This window comes from Chiroxiphia lanceolata, chromosome 11 (assembly GCF_009829145.1).
Source record: "Chiroxiphia lanceolata isolate bChiLan1 chromosome 11, bChiLan1.pri, whole genome shotgun sequence".
Taxonomy (NCBI): domain Eukaryota; kingdom Metazoa; phylum Chordata; class Aves; order Passeriformes; family Pipridae; genus Chiroxiphia; species Chiroxiphia lanceolata.
The window spans coordinates 13,330,651-13,354,730 of NC_045647.1; the positions used below are offsets into that span (position 1 = coordinate 13,330,651).

General features: G+C 36.4%; 1 protein-coding gene across 9 annotated transcripts in view; it reads left to right on the forward strand.

The window, feature by feature from the left end:
- ERC2 (ELKS/RAB6-interacting/CAST family member 2) overlaps positions 1-24,080 on the forward strand; it is a 430,377-nt gene that overhangs the window by 101,337 nt on the left and 304,960 nt on the right. For all 9 annotated transcript variants that reach the window (XR_004359172.1, XR_004359173.1, XR_004359174.1 and 6 more), the window contains exon 6: positions 4,545-4,712. Coding sequence is in view for 1 of the 9 variants with exons in the window: in XM_032699590.1 (XP_032555481.1) it covers positions 4,545-4,712 (168 nt within the window). In the remaining 8 variants the exon portion in view is untranslated. The remainder of the gene's footprint in view (positions 1-4,544; positions 4,713-24,080) is intronic.

Sequence of the window (24,080 nt, forward strand, 5' to 3'; positions counted from 1 at the left end):
AGAGGAATATTGCTTGTTCATTATTTGGGGGCTTGTGCTAAAGAAGGACTGAAAGTGTTAGTGCCCATGCATAATTAATGCAATTTATTAAAAAAAAAATAAATCTAAGAATGTATTTATTCTATTGGAAAAAAGTTCTGATACTACTGAAAAGTAGCTGAAATTCCCAAGTAGCATTATCATCAGTAAAATTATTTTGCCTATTTAGACATCAACAGCAATTCAGTTTTAGTAATTTACAGCAAGACTCCTAATGCATGTCAGCAAACCTGTTGATATAAAGTACAAACCCCAGTACTTTGTTAACAATCTTGTGACGTTTTTGAGAGAAGAAGCTTCAGTATATTTCTGTGGCCCAGAAAGCAGATGAATGAGAAGAGTATTAAACATGCCTTGTTTTGTCACAGTCTTCTGATCTTTGATAAATGCCACATTCTGATGAAATTTTGTCTGTTTCCTTTCACCAGTCCTTTTCTTCCACTTAAAATTGAGATTTGCAGCAGAATATTTTGTTTTTATCATTCATCTGAGAACCCTTCAAGGTGGAAAAGTATTTATGGAGCTGTCAGCAAACAGATCTTATTATACCTGATCTGTTGAACCTGAGATAGTTGATAAATCCTGATAAATGGAAGCCTTGATTGATGGCAAAGAGTAAAAAAACTCCTCTCACAGTTAACGCTCTTAGGTGTTATGAAGCTCTTAATACTTTTCATTTATTCTTGAGGTATAACTTGCTACAAATCTGCTCCTGATTTAAATAAACGGGAAGGTGTTAAATGGAGAGAAATACTGAATATTATTTATAGTACATGAGCTCTAGAGAATGCTGGGAAGTGTTTATTTTCTTAACTAATTCTTAGTAATAGTCACTCTCTCCAAACATATAGGCTTTATTGTGACTTGCAGTTAAATAGAAATTGTAAAAATGAGAAAGAAAACTTGCTTAGATTTTTTTTTTTGCCCACTTGATGACAACTCTCCTTACTGTGTTTTGAGGGGAGAAAACTTGCCATAATTCACGTGATACAGATATTATCAAAACAAGTTTGAAAGCTTACATGACTAAGAGAGCTGCACTTTCACGTATCTTCATTGAGAACATGAAGAAAATGTATAGGATGATCCATACTTTTAAAAATAATACCTGCTTTGCAAGACTACTTCTCTTACTAGGGTTCATCCTTTGGAAGGAACAGGTGCATTTTTTTCAGATGTGGGTTTACACTCTGGAATTCAAGTAGTTCTTTGAGTATTAGAACTCTTGTGCTATCCACTGGAACAATTGTGAAGAGATCTAGTTGCAGTTTAGCACAACTTCAGCAGATTACCATCAAAATGAGTTTTAAGAATTGATTAAGCACTCTGTAATTAATGTCTGCATGTAAGAACTTTTCCTGCTGTATGAAGGGAGCATGTAAGCTCTAGGAGATTCTCTAGAAAATATATACAGGAGAGCAAGAGCATTTTGGTGGTTTTTTTTTTTTTTTTTTGGATAGACCTGGAATTGTGATAAGCAGTTTAAAAATAGATCTTGCTCAGTGTAACCTGTAGGGTCTACTGGTGGACTTGTAGATTCTACTGTGAGCAGCCATGTCATTTGCACTGCTGCTGTTTTACCTTTACTTAAATCATTTATTTTAAAAAGCAGTTGTCATTTGTCACATAAGACCAGATCTTATGATGTGTAAACCAGCATAGTTTCATTTAATGGAATTATTTACTTAAAAGATTTAGCCCATTAATTTTAATGTGCAGTATTCAGGGGTTTTTTTCATCTATTTCCCAGTTACTCTGTGTAATGTCATGAAAGAATTTGATGTGTAAAAATAATAATAGAGGAAAAGCGATGATGGTTTTCTGGAAATGCTAGTATCTGAGGAATTGAAATTGTGGGAGGTGACAGAATTGTAAATTGAGAAGGAAGAGAAAGGAACTAGAGTTTCAGGAAAGGAGGTGAAGCAAGATTGTATTGGGCAATGTTGAAAAAGTGATGACAGGCAAATTACACATATGAAATATGTGGGATAGTGGGAAGGCTGGATCAGAGGTCAGACTTGGAGGTTTTTTGATGCTATGGCACTTATACCCAGACTTGCAGGTTTTCTTTATTGTAGTCTTTAAAAAGTACAAAAAAATTTTTGCCTTTGACTTTTGTTGTACTGAGATCAGGAGGTCTCATTGAATCGTGACTGTTGGTCTTCCACATCACTTTAGATAGAGCAAAGTGAAAACATTTGCATATCTGCTAGAGACAACAATCTATTTCACATCCTCTTTACTTCCCCCCCCCACTAATAGATAATGCAGAACTTTAAAAAAGTGTATATACCCAGATCTAAAAATTTCTTTAGAAGTTATGTAGTTTCTTGTCATCCCTTTGTGTTTTTGAGACTTAATCTTCTTAAATTGGAATGTTACTGCCTTTTCATAATTATATTTATTTTGATAAAATACCAACCAAAAGCATATTTATTCAACGCATTTGTGTGTTGTGTGTGTTTGGTTTGTGGTTTTTCTGGGGGGCTTTTTTTGAGTGTTCTAACACATTTTTAAAATCCTGACAATTTGTAGGTCTTGTAGCCAGAACTTTATACTAAACAGATTCTGTTTCTAAAACACAAAGAGCATACCTGCAATGAAAATGAAGCTTTTTTTTCTTTTTTTTTATTATTATTTCTCAGGGTGTGGGTTGTGTCAAGGAATAAAGCGAGAAGAGTTTCTAGAAGAGATTAAGCATCTGTGATATTCACATGCATCTCATGTAAAGCATGTGATGTAATTCAGATTGGCTGCAGATCTACTTCTTGTCTTTGTATCTTGTAGACAGATTTTCCCATTGTTCATTTTGTATACATTTTGTCTCAGTTGCCATCTTTGCTTCCAAGGGATGGAGGAAGGTGCTTTGCTTTCAGGAGTTTTCTCTAGCGGCTTATTAGCTGCAGTCTTTCCTCACATCTGTTTTTTGTATCCTCCTTTCCTTATTTTGATACTTTCAGACTCTGAAGATGATTTCTTTTAGTGCCAGGACAGATCTTGATTTTATACAGTGACTCAGGGGTGACTATCCCAGCACCTTAAGCAGCTAGACAAATGTGTTGGGATTTATTAAGAGAAATAAGGAATAAATATGTTAAGACATGCATATGGACTGTAGTTGGAAGAAACATATTTTAAATTTAATTTTTAAGGATACACTAAAACTAAGTAGAAATATTTTGTTCAGCAGTAAATATTTCCAGTGCCATACAGTATTGAATTTGTAAAATATTGTAGTATGTGGATCTTTGGAATGTGGTTGATTTGAATCAGCCTGTGGATACATATTCTTTCCTTTTCCCGGTGATTTTTGAATCACTCTCCATCTACCACTGCATGCTGCTGGGAGAGAATGGAAAAGAGCTCTTGTAGCACATCTCTGGTTTTTGCAGAATTGAAACTTGAATTTTAAAGAAAACTATCTCGGTCTTACAGACATCAAGAAAACTTCCCAAATATAAAGGAAGTGTGATTTCCCTGAGTTATACATATGCAGTGAACTGTTTTATTACAAATAATCCTCATGAGATGATGGATCTGAATTAATCTGGTGACCAGTGTTATTTCACAAGAATTCACCGTCCTTTAGCATCACTCTGTATATTGTCCAGTGCTTTGTTCTGATTCCTGTCATGAATCCACCACAACTTTGTGTCATGTGGCTGCTCCTCTCGTTTATCACTGTGGAAAGGAAAAAGTAATCACAGTTCCATGACATTTACTGATGAACCTTAAATTCACTTAAATTCAGAAGCTCTGTCTTAGTGACTGTGTTTCTACTGTTTCCTCTAGGATAAGCTGTTAAAATCTCTCAGCCTTTTCAATCTGTGGAATTTTTTATAATGTTTTCCCCAGACTTCTCTTAAGTTAATCACTTTGGCTTGGCTTTTCTAGTACCTGAGAATTCCATGCAAACTGCCAGAGAGAAAAATAGGAGGTGTGGGGATGGTGGGCAGCAACACATTTGCAAGAAGAGTAAGGTTAAAATTCCACTTTTCTGTTTTCCTCTCCTTACTAAGATGCCTGTTTTTCTTTATCAGGCTCCTAAAAAAAATCTTGATTCATTCTGGCTAATGATAAGTCATGGGAATCATGCTGTTGGAAGGATTGAATTTATACTTTTATGAACACTTTTTTTCCTATACATTTTTGCTGTCCTGCCAGACTTGCCTCAGCTGGGATAAATGCCTTTGAACTTAAGTGAGGTCCATAGTGAATTTACAGGCCAAATGATCATGTATAATCTTTAAGAGTTTCCTTTTAACTTCTGCAACAGCAGGGCAATCATTCTCAAAACAGGGTACATTAAATTACAAGAAGCACAGTTGAAGTTGTGAGTGTAAGAAGTCTGAATCTTAATCCTCCTCCAGAATTCACAGGTGTCTGATTTGTCATATCATGGTCATTTTTGTCATATCATGGTCATTCACACCTCTCAGATTTCAAGTGGAACTATGAATTGGAAATGGAATTAATGATTCAACCATTTTTTTTCCCCACTGTAGATTGATCAACTGAAACAAGAACTCTCAAAGAAAGAATCAGAACTTCTTGCCTTACAAACTAAGCTTGAAACCCTTAGCAATCAGAATTCAGATTGCAAGCAACACATTGAAGTGCTTAAAGAGTCCCTTACTGCCAAAGAACAGAGAGCTGCCATACTTCAGACAGAGGTATTGTATCTTCTAATCATGAAAAGCAATAGCAATATTTAGTTCATAGCATGTGTCAATTGATGATATGTTTGAGTCAAGTCTGTGTAGAAGGCAAGTTGTTTTAAGAATAATAAATAACTTAAAACGCTTTAAATACCAGTATATTTGATGTGTATATAATTTTGGCAGTACACCAGCTCTCACTCTAGAATTTTTTAGAAGCATGTATGATTGCATTTTAAGAAAATGTTTGTATCTAATTTTCATTGACTTCAGTGAGGGGAGCTGGATCTTAATGACTTGATTGTTGTGATATCATGCCCTGTTTCTTCATCTGTTAGTTGGCTGAATTTTCTTTTTGGTTGCTCTGGTTGATGCATCAATACTGTGTATTTCTGTTCTGAAGCGTGAAACTACAGATGCATTTTTAAGGGATCTTTTGAAGGGTGCATGTTATTAATCTGTGATTATTGTTTAAAGTGCAATCAACATTTATTTTAAAATATGAATAATTTCAGTCTTTAAAAAAAGACCAGTGCATTAATTATGTATGTATCTAAAAAGTCAGATCATAAAAATATGAGCAATGGAACTCACAGTTGAGATGGTTGTCACATCTGAGGGAATGCATTAATCCAGTGTTAAAAGTGTTTCCTGTGGTTTAAAAAAACTTCTTAGACTTGGAGCACCTAACAGTGCTGATTAGATTGATTCCTGTTAGAACATTTAGATTTCAAATGTGTGTACCCCTTTCAAGAAACAAATTTAGCCATACAGTGCAAACAGTTTCTGTTCAGAGAAGCATATTATTTAAAATATACGGGAATCTTATAGAATGTTTCAAATTTCTTACTAGGAAAGCTCTAGGAGAAAAAAAGGGCTTAAACTCATAATTCTCATGGAAGCAGGAAATAAGTCTTTCCAAGATTCTGATTATCCCTTTGTACTGTATGTCTTGTCCTCTGTACATTAAGAAGATATAGATGAAATCTTGGAATTTCCAGCTTGTGTTTAATGGGTCAGTCAGCATGTGTGTATAATACAAAATAATTATAATAGAAGAAGGATAAAAACTCCAGCAATTTTAGTGGTCTCAATCTAGCATTTGAGTAGTAAAGATTCCATATTTTAAATCTCAGGCTATGCAAATCTATTTTGTGAGGTTTGTATGACCTGTCACACTGCTGAGGATGGAGATGAATTCCATTGGCTCTCTACTAATGTGATTTCCTAATTATCAGCCTGGTATGTGCAGTCCTGGTGGAGAACCAGTTGGTTTCTGACAGGTATCCAATTCCTCTTCTTCCCAATTTCTGCACAAGGCAGCTGAGCTTGAACCTTGCACATGAAGCAATTTAAGTTTAAAATTAGCTGTGATTGCCTGTTGGTGTGCAGGTGACAGTCAGTTGTGTTGTGTCTGCTCCTTGTTCGTCTCTTAGGGAAACTAAATGAAAAATTGACATAAAAGTGATCAGAGAGACAGCTTGATAGAAGAAATGCTCTATAATAGCAGAGAATTGATCCCTTTTGTTTGGCCTAATGCATTATTTGTGATGTGATTGTGATATTTCATACAAATGATATGAGATTCTTCCAACTTTCAAATAAAATATTAAAATATCTCTGTAGGTATAGGGTTAGTGAAAGAGATGTTCAGTATAATCTCTATTCAGTGGAAAATACTAGTTCATGGTTTTGATTATTTATTTTAATTAACACTTTATTTCTGTATAATCCAAAGCATTCTGATGAAAAGCCTTTGTTTGTTTCTGAGTGAAATAACACTGTAAGCTAAGTGGGTCATGGCAGATAAGACACTTAAAAATGAAGAGAAGAACCTCATAAATGCCCTCCCAGTATATCTTAGTTCTAGACAACTAGACAAGGATGTCTCTACAAAGATTTGCTAAATCAATTGAACCTGAATTTGTTTGACTGAATCTTCAGAACTAGTGGGTTTTATTTCATGTGCATTATTGTCAACCTTTGGAATTTACATCACCTCATAAATTGATGAAGCTCTGAAACACTGCAAACTATTTTATATTCTCCAGAGACCATTTAGGTGGGTTTTATTTTCTGCTTTGCGTAGGGTGTAGGTAATGATTTTATCAGACAACAGTTTTCTGAGTTTATTTTCTCTTTTTAAGATATCTTTGTAAAGGGAATTGGGAAGAGTTGGTGAATTATGTCCACCTCTTATGAGAAGTAATTGTAGTTCAATTTGCTGTAACTGTGTATTCGTGTACAAGAAATTTGGCAGAAGAGTTCTATTAATGTAATTTTTTTTTTCCTGAGCAATCATGTGAAAATGAAGGCCTCTGAGTATTACATGAATACCAGACCTCACTTTGGATTATGGTACACCTTGAGATGCCTTAGAAGCAACATTTGAAAACAAGTTCCAGTTATACACATGTATTGATGCAACCACTGTTGCAAATAATTTATCAAATAATATTGTTCTAATAACAGATTTAAAATGGGAAATAACTTCACTTGCCTTAAAATTTCTTCTCTTTACTTTTGAAAAGACAGCATTACAGGGTGTGCTCTTAACATGCACTGTTTACCTATGAGGAGACTTTAAACAACCTGTGTTAAACTTTAAATTATACCAGCAATTTACCGGATCTCAAAATACTTTAATAATGTGCATACTTTGGGAGATATTAATTACATCTCTCTTTTAATCCATTTAAGATGCACTGAAAGTTTTATTACTTTCTTGTACTTTATGGTGGGGATGTAGCACATCTCAAATCTGCTGAAGATGATCTTTTATGGTATGTAGGAAGAAAAGAAGTGCACTGTGTATCCATTAGTTTCTCAAGCCAAAATGGGACTATTGTTTGTTATATTAAAGCCTCGAGATTTTGTAGGGATGTCACAGGCTGTACAAGTAGAATGTTATGTATTCAGTGGTTAGAACTAAAGAGAGGTTTCTGCAGTTAAATGATACTGAGGCTCACGAAAGATATGTGGTCATATCTGTCTGATATACTTTGTATGTATGTCTGAACATACTTTTTACCTCTTCTGAATATATTTTGAATTAAGAGCTCCTTAAAATTACTGACCTATCCAATCTTATTTCCTGGGATAGAGTCTCACAGCAGCTTTCAGCTAGGCAGAAGAAATATAACCAAACACAGAATTTGTCACAAGTTACTGTGTAACTGTGTGAGAATGTTAACTGCTTTCTTTAACAGTCTTCTGAACAAGTGACAGATCTCTGTGTCCAAGCAACTTCACAGACCAGAAAATAAGATTCTTCGAGTCTGATGTGCATGCTCTAATGATGTTCTATTGTTACATATTTGTAAGACCTTCAGGGTTTCGGCACATTCCTTACCTCCCTGATGTGTGCTGGGGAGCTTTTCTGCTTAAAAATGATTGCCAGGATGTCTTTTCTCCACAAACTATTATGCTACAACATCCAGACAGGATGTACAGTTGGAGGCAGAGTCTGGAGAAAGAATCTATTGGAGAAAGAGTCTATTAAACTGTGGAGAAATGTGCTGGAGCTCTGAGGAACACAAAAGCTGGACAGCAGCTGAATTTGTAGATTGCTACTCCTGTAGGCCAACATTCCTGTTTCCTGTCAATATTTAGAGAAAAACACAAAGAACACATCTTTAATGTGACAAGAAGACCTCAGTAAAAATTAATTACTAAGGCAATAGACTGCTCATTGGATGCCATAAGTTTCTTAGAGCTGAGTTTGTTCCTAGTGTTAGTGAGTGTGAAATAGTTGAAAATAGACTGTTTGTGCTGATTGAACTTTTTCTGATTCAGGATGAAAATGCCTCCTTTTTTCTCTTGTTTCTTTTGTCTGCCTTATTTACCCTTCATATATTTTGACTGACTAGGTGGCCAATATGTGGCAATATGAATTAAGTAATTGTTTGTTTGTTTTCTTGTATGCTTCACTTTACATTTCAATTAACAAATTCATGCCTTCAGGCTGCTTTCTCTTGTTACAACATGTATAAACTAAATGTGATGCAGCAAGATGGGAAAATTCAAAATGATGCCTTAGAGTATAATTTTCCTGAACTCCTTTTCTACCTGCTCTTAGTTTTATGGGGAGCCTTTTTGTTAGTAACTTGCAAATATCAACTTCATACAACTCAGCAATGCCTGTCTTCAGCACTAAGAAATGTCTTTCAAGAAGATCTTTTCTGTTTCTATTTGATCTTTAGCTTGGAGAACTCCAGGGTATAGAGGGAATGTCTATATCTCATATGAATCTTCTGAAAATGTTATGTTTGGTTATGTGTGAGAGGCTGAATGTGGACTAATTCCTAGTATCATTGGAGACCTTCAATGTTTTGTGTCTGGCATATATATTAAGCTGTGTTACATTAAATAACAAAACAACAAGTAGTCAAAAGCTTCTGTAATGAAACCCAAACATTTTCTGCAGAAAATACAATCCCTGCAGCAAACAACCATGATAGAGTAGAGGGACTTTCTATGCACTAAACCCAGGGTCATTCTTACCAGAGACCTGAAAATGAGCAAGTGTCTGTTATACGGTGATCAAGGATGTGGCCTGCCAGTGTAGATGGATAAGGAATAAAAATGATGCTTTGCCAGCTGGGCTCTCTGTGAGACCTGGGTTTTAAGCTGATTAAGCCAAGGCCTAGACTGTGCTGTGGTAGCAATCCAGCAAATGATTTTAGACATAGCAGGTCTCATTCTCTGCAGCTGAGAATTGGGAAAAGATTTTGTTTGCTTAGAGCAACTGAATCTTCTGTCTCCAGGCTTCAGATCTTACCTAAAGGGAGGGCAGTGGCTTGCAGCAGCATATGGGAAAGCAGCTGCAGGGAGATGCAGGGCAAATGGCAGCCCTCCAGCAGGTGGAAGTCATTATGGAAAGAATTTTGTACTGTACAAGCTATTGTTGGTCATTCCCAGATGAGTAAAGCTAATATAACATTTTGGCCTGCATTAAGCCATGCTCCTTTCTTTCTGCATGTCCACGTTGTCTATTTGCAGAATAGGTAGTTTTTGTAGAATTTTATACTGTCCCAAAACCTGTTCATAACTTGCCTGGAAGTGTTTTTTTCTGGAGGTGAAAGTAACCATCAAAGGGCAGTTCTAATCCTGAGCAGAGTAAGGTATTCATAGTTGCAATGTCAACTTCCTGCCTAAATAGGATTACTTTGTAATCACCTTGTTGTAATTAAATTAGCTAGGTAAATCCTGTAATAAAAGAAACCCTCCACAGGACCTCAGTTACTTCATAGAAAGCCTTTTATTATTATTTAGCTTAATGGTACTCAGCAGGTTATCTTCAGGTTTTGGAGACAGCAGCTGCATATGATGCAACAGGATATGATTCATAGAATCACATAAAGGTTGAGGTTGAAAGGGAGCTCTGAAGGTCATCTGGTCCAACTCCCCCTGCTCAAGCAGGGCCACCTAGAGCCAGTTGTCCAGGGCCATATCCAGATGTCTTTTGAATCTCTGAAGGATGGAGACTCTACAATCTCTCCAGGCCACATGGGCCAGTGTGAGTGTTCCCCCTATTCAGAGGGAACCTCCCGTGTTTCAGTTTGTGCCCCTTGTGTCTTGTGCTGTCACTAGGCACCACTGGAAAGAGTCTGGCTGCATCTTTACAGCCTCCCTTCAGATATTTATACACAGTAATAGGATGCCCCCTTCACTTTTCCAGGCTAAACAGTCCCAGCTCTCTCGGGCTTTTGTCATATAAGAGATGCTCCAATTCTTTAATAAAGCCCTTAATTAATCCCTTAGTTTCTTTATGGCCCTTCACTGCAGTCTGCCCAGAACTGGACGTGGCCTGAGCAGTGATGAATAGAGGAGAAGGATCACCTCCCAAAACCTGCTGGCGACACCCTTCCTAATGCAGCCCCAGATGCTGCTACTCTTTTGCTGCAAGGGCACGTTGCTGGTGTTCCCCATGGTGACCACCAGGACCACGAGGTCCTTTTCTGCAAGGCTGTTTCCCAGCTGGGTGGATCCCAGCATTTACAGGTGCATCGTGTTGTTCCTCTCCAGGTGCAGTTTCCTTTCCCTGAACTACAGGAGTTTCCTGTCAGCACGTTTCTCCAGCTTGTTGAAATCCCTCTGAACAGCAGCATGACCCTCTGGTGTATCAGCTGCTCTTTCCATTTTTTTTACCATCAGCACACCTGCTAAGGCTGCACACTCCCCCAGATCACTAATGGAGAAGCTGAACAGGACTGGATGCAGTAGTGACCCCTGGGGTGCAATACTGGTTCTACTGGAGTTCCTTGATTCTGCTTGATAATCCTCCAACTACCTACGTGATTCTCACAAGTAAGATCTAATAGGGCATGAGGCTTAGAAGTAATCTGTTGGTATTAATTATAGTTTCTTGTAGTTCATGTATCCCTGGAAGTTCACTGATTTCATTTTATTTCTTGGCAAATTCTAAGTGTTACTCAGTAGAATAGATTGGTTTTTTGGTAGAATTTCATGTTTGGAATTTTCATGATGTCTTAGCAAAAAGAGCTCAGAAAATATTACTGCTTTAAAAGTATAGTTTAGGTTTGAGGTCTGTCTTACACAGTTGGTTTCAACAGCCAGAAATGAAGTGTAAGCAGAGTTACAATGATTCTTAATCTCTGCAGAATACTGACTATTGAGAGGCACAATTAGCAGATAGATTTAGATGATTGTTTTACATATGTTATGGCAGATCATCAGAAATAAGAAGGCACTTGGATTTCTTTAAGTGTTGGATCAGGTTTCAGGTGCAATGGTACTTTGTGACATAATGTGAGAAAAGTTAAAAGCAAGAATAAATAAGCCTAGATGTAAACACAATGTGCTTTTTGCACAGTGTTTCTGTTGTCTCGGTGAGGTGTTTTATTTTGTTTCAAATATGTTTATTTGACTTAAAAAGCCATTATTTGAAGTTTTTATTGACAGCTGAAACAGAAAGATATAATCCTGCGCAGCAGTAACTATCATGGTGGCCAGAGTTGGGAGGTCTGAAAATGGTTTATTGCCAGTAGGAAAAATGTTTGGAACCAGTCCTTAGAAGTTCACCACCTCTGCTACGTGCATTTCATTTTGTTCCATTTTTAAGGTTATATATGATAATAGTGCCAAACTATGCAAACTTTTCCTACCCTAATGTATATACCCTTTGTTTTGATTATCTCTTTATTAATGATGTGAAAACCCTGAGGTGAGATAAAAATGAGCCAATGTCAGGCTATTCCAGCTACAGAACACTGAAAATGTCACTGTGCTCCACAGAGAGTTGTTAAAAAGAATATGAGACTTGCTGAGGTTTTCCTTGCTGTGTGAAAAAGCTATAGGTGTTAATTTTTAAATGAAGCCTTGTATTGTTACTGCAGAGGGAAAGAGTTTAAACAACGTGAATGATCCTTTTTGATGATTTAAAAAGATTAAATACTTCATTTGTATACTCTACAAAGTGGTAGACAGTACAGTTTGGTACTATATTTGTGCATATTTGCAGTGACTGGCGCTGAACTACTGCTCTTACCATTGGGGAAAAAACTTACATAAATTGATGCAAATAAATTCATTTCAGCTGGGTAGCTCAGTGGAGAAAAACATTCATTTCATAGGCAATTCTGACACAAACATACTTCAGCACTTTATTAGTTAGTGTATCACTGCTTTAGATAACACACCTGCAAACTGGCAGGTGTGCTGTTTGAAGGGTAATGAACTGTGAAATAAGTAAATGTCTACAAAGAAGTTTTGTAAATTGTGAGCGTAGTCCTGTCAGTGGAGTCAGAAAAATAGGTGAAGTCTGTGCTGTAACTGAATACTGATGTGTTCAGCATACACATATTAATCTAGAAAACTTTTAAAAAATGAAGAGGAAAGGCGATTATAGCAGGTATTTATTGCAATCTGTTTTTTTGTTTAAACAAATCTGTTTATAGAGAAGGGCTGTGAAATGATTGACTTTTTGGCAGTTCGTAGTTTGCATAAAGAGCAAATAAAAGTAGACAGCACAAAATACTTGGAACAAGACTAAAAAAAGCCTTAGTTTTCTTTCCATTACAATGTTGATATTTGATATTGCTTGAAATGTAAGCCTGCTTTTAATTTTACAACAACAATGGTACAACTAGGGTTATTTCTCTCTCACATTTTTATTTTTCTAAGTCAGAGTTTTACTTTGAAATTGCATTCTTCTATTGTTTTGTGATTTTTTTTCTTATTTAAGATCAGACTGGGCCAGATCTTTCAGTGTGGTCTGTTTGCTGTGTTGCCCGTGTATTGTTCTGGGAGATTTGCTCTGCATGCAAAGTAAAGATCACCCCAAAAGCACTGCTCTGGAGGCTTGGCTGCCACGTGCTCTCCCTGTCATCCTGCAGCTCTTCACAGTTTTCTTGGCAGTGTGTTGCATATTTCTAATGGAGCTTTCTCTCAGGTGGACTTTGCCAGCCACTTTCTATGCAGTGTTCACATTTGGTGGGCCCTTGAGATGGTTTATAATAGGAGAGAGGACACACTGGCAAAGCAGTGAAGTCAAAGAGTTAAACTGCAAGAACACTTAGGTCAGCAAAATGCTGTATCTAAACAGAAGTGAACTGTGAAGCAAAGGTGTGGGGTTTTTTGTTTTGTTTTGTTTTTTTTTTTTTTTGTTTTCTTTTGATGTCTATCTATTTATCAGAAGTTTTCAAGACTTGACTGTTCAAAGGCACATCAAGCAGCATGGTCTAAGTTCAGTGTTCTCCTTCCTCTGAGCAGGAGGTTGGACTTGTGACCTCGTGAAACCCATTCCAGTGACTTTATGGTACTGCAAATGAAGCTCTCTCCAATACCTGATAGGTGTTACACACACAGTCCCCATCCCCCTCGACTGAATTAGTTCTTAATTAATGCTTTAAATATTCTGTCTTTCTTTTGGGGATTCCATTATTTTTGTTTCATAAAAAATTGAAGTGGAATTGCCTGTAGGCAAAGTGGCTGACAGTGGAGAATTTCATTTGCAGGGCCTGTAGAAAGTAGTGCCGAGAGGCAGGAAAACAAAGATAAAAAGAAAATGGGAAAGTACAAAGAACGGGCTGTATACTCAGTGTGTAAAGACTTTATGCAAGTTATTTGGGACAAATAATCTAATGAATGTTAGATTTATCTTACTGTCAAAACACCTCTCATTTTCATCTATTTTATTGAATTAAAGTGATAGATAACTGTAGTTCCCCCTTCCCCACACCCTCAGTTCTTAGATTTAAAGAAAATTACCTTGTCGTCGTTTAAAACAATATTCAGTTAGACAGCTTTAATGGGCTTTTATAACCGAGCAAAATTTACTCTGATAAGATAAATTTAACTTCAATTAGGCTTGTTTCTGGTGGATGGAAATGATTAGAAAAATATTAGTACTGTTATCTGCTAATTTAAATGCTTTGCCTCAACTGGAGATGTTTGAAGAAGAACTTTGATAGGATTGCTTCAGAAATGATTCTTTGTATGCATTAACTATTGCTGATGTTGTGGTTAATCTAAAGGGGCCTAGTTATGATCCCGGTGTATTGAACACAAAGAAGTGCAAAGCAAAACCCATTTCAAAACATTAAAATTTCTCCAGGTTGTTGCAAACCCAAAGGGAACATAAAAATGTTGTAATTAGCAAATAACCAGTATGGTAAACGTAACCCCTAAGTCTGAGACAGTTAATGATATTTTCACATATTGCTGTAATAATGAAGTATGATGAGAAGTTATTGAAGTAGTTTTGCATGTTTTGGGGTTTTCTGCTTAAGAGATGGCTGAGGAGAAAGGGCTGGAGCCACTTGAAGGAAGACAAGAATTAAATCATCTGAATGGAGTTGGGGGGCTATGGTTTTTGAATAAGCCTGGAATGGCCTTGAGGGCAAAGGCAAATGACTCTCATGTTTAAACATACACAAAAATGAAAGAGGAAAAGGGAAATGGCTCTTGTTTTGTGTCTGCTGTCTTGGGTTAAAAATGAAGGAAGATAGCAAATCACCAGTGAGGCTGATCCTTGTGCAGGGCACATACAGGTAGGTAGAAGTTTGCTGTGCAGTGCAGGAATATGATGTGGGACAGTTCAGCTTTTGTGCTGGGATTAAAGCCAGGACTGCAAACTCTGTTTTAAATTAGTGATTCCGTTTGGGAGTTGCCTTGTTCAGTGAGGAGATACCCTCTTCCTAACACAGATGACAGAGCTCTGAGCTCAACATTGCTCTTAACCTGTGGTAGGTGCAAAGATACATTCTTGCCCTGCCTTTATCTCTGCTGAGGAAAAAATCACTCTCCCAACAGAAGAAGAGTTTAAAACAGGAGATATGGCCCATTTGAAATCAAAAAGCTTCTGCAGCTGTGGTCATCCAGAGATCTTCAGAGATGCTTATGCTGATAGCAGACCTCATACAGCTTTTGATTTTTTTTTGTTAGAATTCTGAGTAATATTTTATTGTATAGCTGCGTGGTGTGGGTTGTTTGTTTGTTTGTTTTCTTCCTTTCCCCCCTTGTTTAACTTTCTGAAGGAAAGAAACCTCTAGTTGTTGGTATCACAGAGGAAAATGAAAGCGAGCATCTGAGTTTCTGAAAGATTACTGGATTTCTCAGGTGACTTGCTAATATTTAGAGATATTTAAATAAGATCAGCTAAGGCATACAGAACTGAACATACACTTCATGGCCCAAGTGATAACATAATAAAACTACATAATGCTTTACAGTTCTCTAGTACCTTCCATAATTAAAATCATTAAGTAATGCAGTCTGTGAGAATTTTTGAAAGATTTGTCATTGTTATAGGTAAAAAGGATTTACAAATTGTCTCCTGCAAAAGAAACAGCAGATACATTTTCTCCTAAATAATTTAATTCTGTCGTTATTTGATGTGTTTTCCACTAGCTGATGTGGTAAACTTAATGAAATTCCAGTTTTGTGGCTTCCAGTTTTGTTTTCTGTTAAAGTCAAAGCTGCTTTTTTATTTTATAAATTGAGTGAAATGGAAACCCAGACACAAATGCACTGTTTCATTTAGACAAGCAGACGATAATACATGTGTGGCAAAAGCTGTCTTTCTGAAGTAGATTTGGTACTTCACAACTCTGCCACAGTAAGTCATGGCAGTTAAGTTGTGTAGCCTTAAGGCTTTAGTAAATAAAAATCCTTGAGGACTGTTGGCTGGCACAGACATGTGGGAACAATCATCTTAGTTTCAAGTTGTTGCAGGGAGGAACTGCAGTTGTGCACAGAGAGCCATGAAAACAGTGGTCTGACACTTAAAAAGAAGCTGGGCTAAGCAGCTACTGTGCATGATAGCACCTAGTTAAAAAAGGATATTGATGTCCTTAGAGCAGAAATTTTTAAAGATATGTAGTTAATGAGATGGCTGTGAATTTGATTTAATTAAAATACAAACTGTTCTCAAAGGCAGGATGCTAATTAATGTTGGCTGGACTCGTCTAGGTAAAAAGTGCTTGTAACAAAGTTCTGGAATCATCTGTCTCCTTTGAAAAGTGCTCTTTTTAGATCTTTGGTCTTGGAAGTGGTTAATTATGTTAGTCAACAAACTGAACAGTTTACTGTGGCACAGTTCTCCATTTTTTTGATTTTTTTCCTGTGATTATTTAAATATGGCACTATAACCTAAATCTTAGCTCTTCAAAGAAATCCTTCCGTTTGTGTTTCCTGTACAGGATCATATACCTTCCCCCTGCTAGCATTAGCTACGTTATTTCTATGCCATAAAATTTGTAATCAGGTAATATTTGTTAAAGAAGTAAATAGCATTAAGCTGCATTAGGTAAGTTGAATCTGTATTACTGCCTTTGGTTATTATCTGTTCTGTGAAATATAAAGAAGAAGGGCTTTGAGTTGTTTCCTCTCTGCTTCTCCCTTGAATGTGTTCTCTTTCTCACACAGAAGATCAATTTATTCCTATGATTCTCAACATTAATTTCCATATTTTTGAGAAGGAACTGTGAGATGTAAAAAGTAATGACAATGCCAAGGTTTGCTGATGTCATTACAGACACCATATATTGTGGGTTTCTGGCTCCTAAATGATTATACTTTTCCTACCTGTGTCCATTGTACCAGCTGTAATTGTTTAAAGGCTGCATATGCATCCTGATGAATTTCCCCTGTAAACTCTTTGCCACGAATCTGTCTCTGTTTTTCAACGGTTCTTGCCTAACAATAACTGTGAATGTCTTTAGTTTTACAGGAGGAATTGTGTAAGCAGTACCAGGTTACAAGAAACTAAATTTACAAAAGTGGAAAAAAAATTTATTTTAAAACTGTAAAAAAAAATATTTCAGAAGGACAGGAGAGGACTTTTTTGTCAAGGATTAAGAAAAATCTAAATCTAAAGAAGAAACTGAGGCATTCTACAAAATCAGCAGGAAATGAGTGAAAAAGGAGCATGAAACTGTGGGGAGGTGTTGCAGAAGATGCTGTTACATAAGAGCTGTAGGATAGAAACATCTCTGCTAATGTACAGTGCTGCTTAAAGATTGTCTGAATCAGCAGAGTTCTACTATGCTTGCTGTCAGAAATGTGTCTAAATATCATAAAACTGAGACCTAACAAGATAAAATCAGGGAGTTAGAAGTCAATTATATAGAGAGTTTTGAAAATGTTGGTACTTGTGTCAAGTTGGATTGAGAAGTTGATCAGAAGATAGAATAAGATGGATAAGGATGCTTTGGTTTTTGTTTCTGTAGTGATTATTTGGCTGCCTATTTTAACACAAAGGGTCAGACCGGAATTGATTCTGACGTTTTGTAGTGTATGGTTGATTTTTTTTTTTCCACACTGATTAATAATTTTTTTTTAAAAAAGGTTGTTTTTGTAGGTATTCGCATAGGGCTTATGAATCATTATTGCCTTTGCTGGATTCCCTTCTGCTTCTGCCTTTCAGTGGAAGTAAGTTTGATGCAAGCAAGGTGCACGTCAGGTACAATTACTGGGGTTGGCTCGAAATAGGCTGAAACAATTCTGCAAATACTGCTTTTATGAGGACTCTCTTCTTTTTTCTTGTTCTTTTGTTTTTGTTTTTCAAATTCTTCCTCAGGTCAAACAAGCCTAACAGCTGTTTCTTGTCTTTAAAGTCTGCTTTCTTCCAGCTGCCCCACATTGTGAGATCAGACACAAGATCAGTACAGGGTGGGAAAGACTTGAGAAGTGTGTAAATAAAAACAGTTCGAGTTCACATTCACTGTGTGCTTACTTTCCACTTTAAGCTGTTTAAACACTTGAAGTTCCAAGAAAATACTTAACATACTTTCCATTAGTTAATTACTTTTACCCTGTATCACTCGCATTGTTCTGAGCACTGCAGGGGCGACACCAAATTGGATTCTGGAATAGATTATAGTATTCATAAATACTGTAATCTCTTCGTATAATACATAATTAAAATCAATATCTCTTATATCTGCCCATTTCTATATATTCCTAATCTTTTACATAAATAATATTTTCCTGTTTTCTAAATATATGTACTGGTTGTGGTTGAATTTAAAACATTTTCAGAGCAAGATCAGAGAAAGTGACTTCTTATTCCGAAATATTTACAGTGTTTTTCAGTAGTAAATTTAGAGGAGCATTGCAGTTGAAATACTCTCCGTGGAGGGACACTAATGTTGCCTTAAAACTTAGGAGAAATAATAAAATGACAAGAACAAAAATTTTAGTAGAAATTACTACCAATAGCAGTAGGAATTGTGAAGAGTCTTCTTTTCTTTGCTCTCTGCAAGAACTGTTCATGGTGCCTGTGTGCTGTATCCAGTCCAGCAGAAGTGATTCTTTGGTCAGTTGCTTGCATGGAAGATGGATTACTACTGGAAAGATTTCTACTGGAGGTTCATCTTTTATCTTTAAATTTAGATAAATAGCAAAATCATGTAAAAATAAGCAGAGTCCTCACTGGGCAAGGAGGGAAACTGTAGAGGAAAGAGCACTGTTATATTTGAGCTTCAGATTACACTTCACTGATGTTTTACATGTTTTGGAACTCTAAAACAGAACGGGTATTTTTGTGTCATGGTATGGTTCAACATTCTTTTCTGTCTTTGCATATTTATAGCTAAATTTCTCTGCTTTATGTCAGGAGCAGTAAGGCTCCTGAGATTAGAAAGTATGGAAATAAAGGATGGAAATCTCAATTCTCTGCAATACCTAGTCAGTTCCACGTGACTTGAGTTGCAATAAAGTAATCTTTTCCCTTACTATGAATTTATTTATTTTTTGAGTGAAGTGTAAATTTCATTTTACTCTTTTAGGTAGAAGAAATTCCATTTTCTTCATTAATAGATACATGTAATTACGAAGATATTTCACTGTGGAGCTGTTTAATCTTTCCACATAGCTGATAAAAGAGAAAATTGCTTTTCTCTTGCTGAATAATTTATTTATTTTTATTTTAGGCCAGTTTTATGTTTCCTGTGACGAAGGTCCTGGCTGACCTTTCAGTATAAGGATTGGTTTGCTTCCTTGTTTATTTTGAAATGCTGCCAGAAATTGGGCAGGAGGAAGAGAAGTTGCCTTTATTTTATCCCATTTTAGGATTTTATGCATGATTTCATAACGTTGTGGTAAATACAATAGTATATATTTAATACAGCTTGTAGGTTTATGTTTGCAACAGACTGGAAACAATTGAGAGTACTTTTCTTAAGCATAACCATAAACATAATGAAGCTTATCCTGCCAAGTGTCAGGCCACAAATAAAGACAGACACATGTGTGGTCAACCTGCCCTCCATTTCTAGGAAAAGTGCCATTGGACCAAATACACTAATTTTAAATCAGGCAGGAAATCTTTGCCAGACTTGACCTAGTCTCGTATATGTTGGGAACTCGTGGTTGTTGCCCAGCCCTGCAGCTGTGTTGGCTTGTGAGCCAAGCAAAAGTTCAGCTGGATTTGCATAGAGGTGCCAGTGGCCTCTGTTATCTTTTTCTCTTCCAGCAGGATTCTGTGATCCAGCAGTCTGCCAGCAGGCTGGTCTACTTTGTGTCATCTCCTGTCATAAATGCTGAAGCCATCTGTCACGTACCTAGTGAGAGGATAAGCTTAAATGATGTATGTTTTTCCTGGACAAAGAAGGGTTTAAAATAGATGCAAATGTTTTGGTACCATGCATTTTTATAAATGATCAGCTTTGTATGACTTGAAATCAGCTCCATTCCATGAAGTTAAATAAAAAGGAGTGATACAGGGAGTGAGAGCATATACAGGGGGTGGGAGCAGGCACAAGTGACATAGGAGGAATAGGGATACCCTGTCTGAGCATGCAAGTTTAGGGCTAAGAAAGCCAAAGCCCATCTGGGCTCAAATATAGCAAGAGAGGTGAAGGACAACAAGAAAGTTTTCTACAGGCACATCAGTAGCAGATTAGGAGGAATCTGGGCTTACTGATGAATGGGAGTGGAGATCTGATCCTAAAGGAGATGGAGAATACCTTCTTCACTTTGATCATTACTGGTAAGACTAGCCTTCAGCACTCCCAGGTCTCTGAAAGCAATGCTAAAGTCCAGGTAAGCTTGTCTTTGATGGAGGGAGAGCAGGTCAGGGAATATTTAAAGAAACTGAACACATAAAAGTTGTTTGGCCTTGCTGGAAAGCACCTACAAGTGCTGCTGGTGTTGTGTGAGTTACCTTTGGGAAGTCGTGGTAGTAAGGAGAACTTTCTGGCAACTGAAGAAAGCCAGTCTCGTTCTTAACTCTATGAAAGGTAAGAAGGAGGATTCAGGGGGGCTGGTATCCTCACACTGATCCTTGGGGAGGTCATACTAAGGAAGGAATAATCCTGGAAGCCATTTCCAAATGTATGACAGACAAGGAAGGGGGTTCCTCAAGTTAGCTGGCTTTGTTTTCTGCTGCTTTAGCTGTTGTGAGAATTTCGTGTTCTGATGCACAACCAAAAGGATGATTTCTAGAACATGAGTTCAGAGTGGCAATGTGTTTTTAATTCCAGTCGTTACTATTAGTCATATCAATACATTAGTCCAAGAATTATTATCCACTTACAGTTCTAGGATAAACAATTTGATTTTGATGTGGTACTTAATAGTTCAGTGTATTTAAAAAAAATGCATAATGGTCTGCCAGTAAAAAAGAGAACCTTTCTATCCAACAAAAATCTTTATGTCAACCACAGAACAAAAATTATTGGGAAAATTATTTCAATGATTATATCTTATTTATCTCCATGAAGATAGATGCAGTTTGTATGATTTGAAGACGAGGGTGTGTTTTTCAAACTTTGCCTTGGCCAGTTGCAGGATTACTGGTAGATGGATTTTCTTAATGCTTTTGTATTTTTTCTTGTTTGCTTCTGTGGGAACAGTGAGCAAATGGTTTTGGTGAGCAGCTGCTCAAAGAGAACATGAAAAGAAAACATGCCAGCAGTTTAAGTCGTTCTCATAGCACCTTGTTCCTCTTCTTTGTGAAGGAGAAAGACATCCAGGGCATGGTTACGTGGTTCTCTGCTTCCATTTCCAGTTACTGTTCTAAACCCCATAGCCATCTTGTAGGGAACAGGAAAAAAGACATGGCATACTTTATTTATTTAATTATTTTTTTTACTGGCTGAAAAGTGTCTGCAGTCACATGCACATGGGGGTTGGCCAAATGGGTAACCATCATAACAGAATTCAGATCCGTTATGTTGGATTTTCCCCAACTAGGAAAGAGTTCTTGCATGGTTGTTATAATTTCATAGGCTTAAAATGTAGTGGCAATAGTTAATGCAAAATTTTAAAGTATAAACAGTTATCATTTAAAATGTCAAATGCAGCAGCTGAGAGAGAACTCAGGATGGCAGCTGTGACGTGCCATATTGATAAATCAGAATAATAAATTCAAGACATATGTTATGATTTCAGTAATGCAATCCAGATTATGTATTAGAGGGTAACAGTTGTGCATTTTGAGTGCTAGAAGTTTACTTTGCCTTTGACCCGATGCCTTGACGTACACTGAAGGTACAGTGTTGCTGTATTGTGATAAATCATATTTGTGCTCAAGCGGTACCAACAACCTGAGTTTCTATTCAAATGAGACATTGCAGTTTGATTTGCAGTGTAAAACTAGAAAGATTCTCATTCCATAAGAATTCCATTTTCTTTTCTTTGTTGCATAAGATGCAGGAGGAACTTTAAGATATCGAAATTTGAGTGGGGGGGAGGTACTTGCTGTGGTCAAGTCTTAAAGTGAGTGTGAGAGCATTTTTACACAAGTGATGAGAACCTCCTGGACATGATTGACTTAAATTAGCTTGATTGGTTTTTATCAATTGCAGCTGGACTATTTAGCATAAAAATGCAAAACATCCAAAAATCATTTGCCTTGCAGTGTAGTACAAAGATGGTTTTAGTTAGTCTTTAAGATGTTTCAAATGTTTATTCTACACAGATTCTCTGAGAATGGATCCAGAACATATCTGGTTACAGAGAATTAGTATAGATATTGTAAACTTTGAGAAAATTAATTAAGGAAAATATGCTGCTTTATGAATTACGTATTTAGGATTTAGTTTTTTCTTTTCCTTTAACCGTGTTAGTAAATTAAGCAGTTCAAAGATATTTGGTGTAGTGTCATAATCAGGCACCTGGCTTTAAAAACTGGAAGAGAAAGACTAGAACTTCTGTGTGATGTACAATAGTCTGACTTGCTCTCTCAACCAGTGACGTGCTTGAGAGAAATCCTGAATAAATTTCTTTCTAAATAAATTTCTTTCTAAATAAGGCAAGTAAATTTTAGACCAGTGTTGAGGATTGCAACCCAGTGTTGAAAACTTGACCAGGGAAAGGCTGCTACTGTTATTTAAAGGCTGTATTCTGTATATTGGGTTTTGATCTATGATGCCATCTGAATTTGCTTTTTGTAGGGCTGTACTTCTTGCAAACTGACAATCCTGTCTTTGTTTCATAGGTTTCTCTTTTTCAGTGGCTTAATGATTTATATAGATGTGACCTCGAGGCTAATTAAGTGCTTCTTTGTATTCCTTGGATGCTTAATGTTATCTCATTCACGGGAAAAATATTCATATATAAAACTTGCATTATTTGCTGTCATCAATTGTAGCCAGAAATTATATTGAAGAAGAACCCTTAGTGTTATGCCAAGCAATAGATTCTATTGAAGAGTGAGATTACTTGAAGTCAGTCTTTCGTACACTTTTAAGGTTTTTTGATACAGGATGCCTGCGTTAGGGTCAAAGCCTTTTTTTATTCCTTAAATTCACTTAGTCATACATGTTCCTAAAATAATGATGCCAGTTTAGGTCTTTATACAGAGTCTTGGAATTAAGATGTTAAAAATGGAAACTCAGCCAGGTGAGCGCACACTTAATGGTACAATTTCAGTGGCTGAAAAAATTAAGTATTTATATCCCCATGTATATAAAATATATAATTTTGTACTTATATGTAAATAAACACAAGAATGTATGGGGACTATTTTGTTTTATCCCTGTGCTATCAGTTTCATTCTTTGTTGACATTAAAAATCACATCTATATACATAATTCAGCAAAAAACTTTTTTACTCCTCTGTTAGGTCTTGCAATCCAGTGCAGAGATGAATGAGTGTAGAGGGTTATATTTCTTGCATAAATAATACAAGGGTTTAGAAAGTTTCAGTTACAGAGGCACTTAATTGCATCTGCACAATTTACAAACAGCCTGCAGAGGTATTACTGGGGGTATAATATATGCAGGAAGAACAAAGGCTGACTTTCCTGTCCTAGATTTAATTTTCAGGAATGATTGGCCTAAAAATCCCCTGGTTTTTGCAGAGTGAAATCAAAGAGGATAATACACCTCTGTATTCAAAGATATGCTGTTGTAATGCAATGTTAAGGTAGATGTATATTTAATAAATTCATTAAATTGTCTGTAGTTGCTGTTATTTGCTACTGGCTCTTCACTTCTTAAAAAACTTCCTTACTAAAGGGGTACTTGGAAATTAAATTGTTTAAGACAACTTGACACCTACAGAGAGAAATATTAGCAGTCCTTTAACATGTCTTTTATAACTTATTGGGTGGGAGTTTTCTGGGGCGTTCTTTTTGGTTTCTTTTTTTGCTTTTCTTCTGCTGGAGATGGTATTGTAATACTCTTATATTTTGATAAATATAATTAAATTTGCATAGTGCAGGGTCCTAAATAGTCAATTTATGCTAAACTTCAACTAAGATTGTTTTTGTGTGCTGGCATTGTCCTCTTTCTTGAAATCTATCTTTATTTTCCCAATCTTTTGAGGAGATTGAAAAAAGGAGCAGAATTTCACCCATGTGCAGAATTATCTATGTCTGGAAAAAAGATTACTTTCAGAATGCTTTTCAGGAAAAGAAAAACAGATGAGGAATGGTACTTGCTTTATTTATTTATTTACTTTTAGAATTTTCT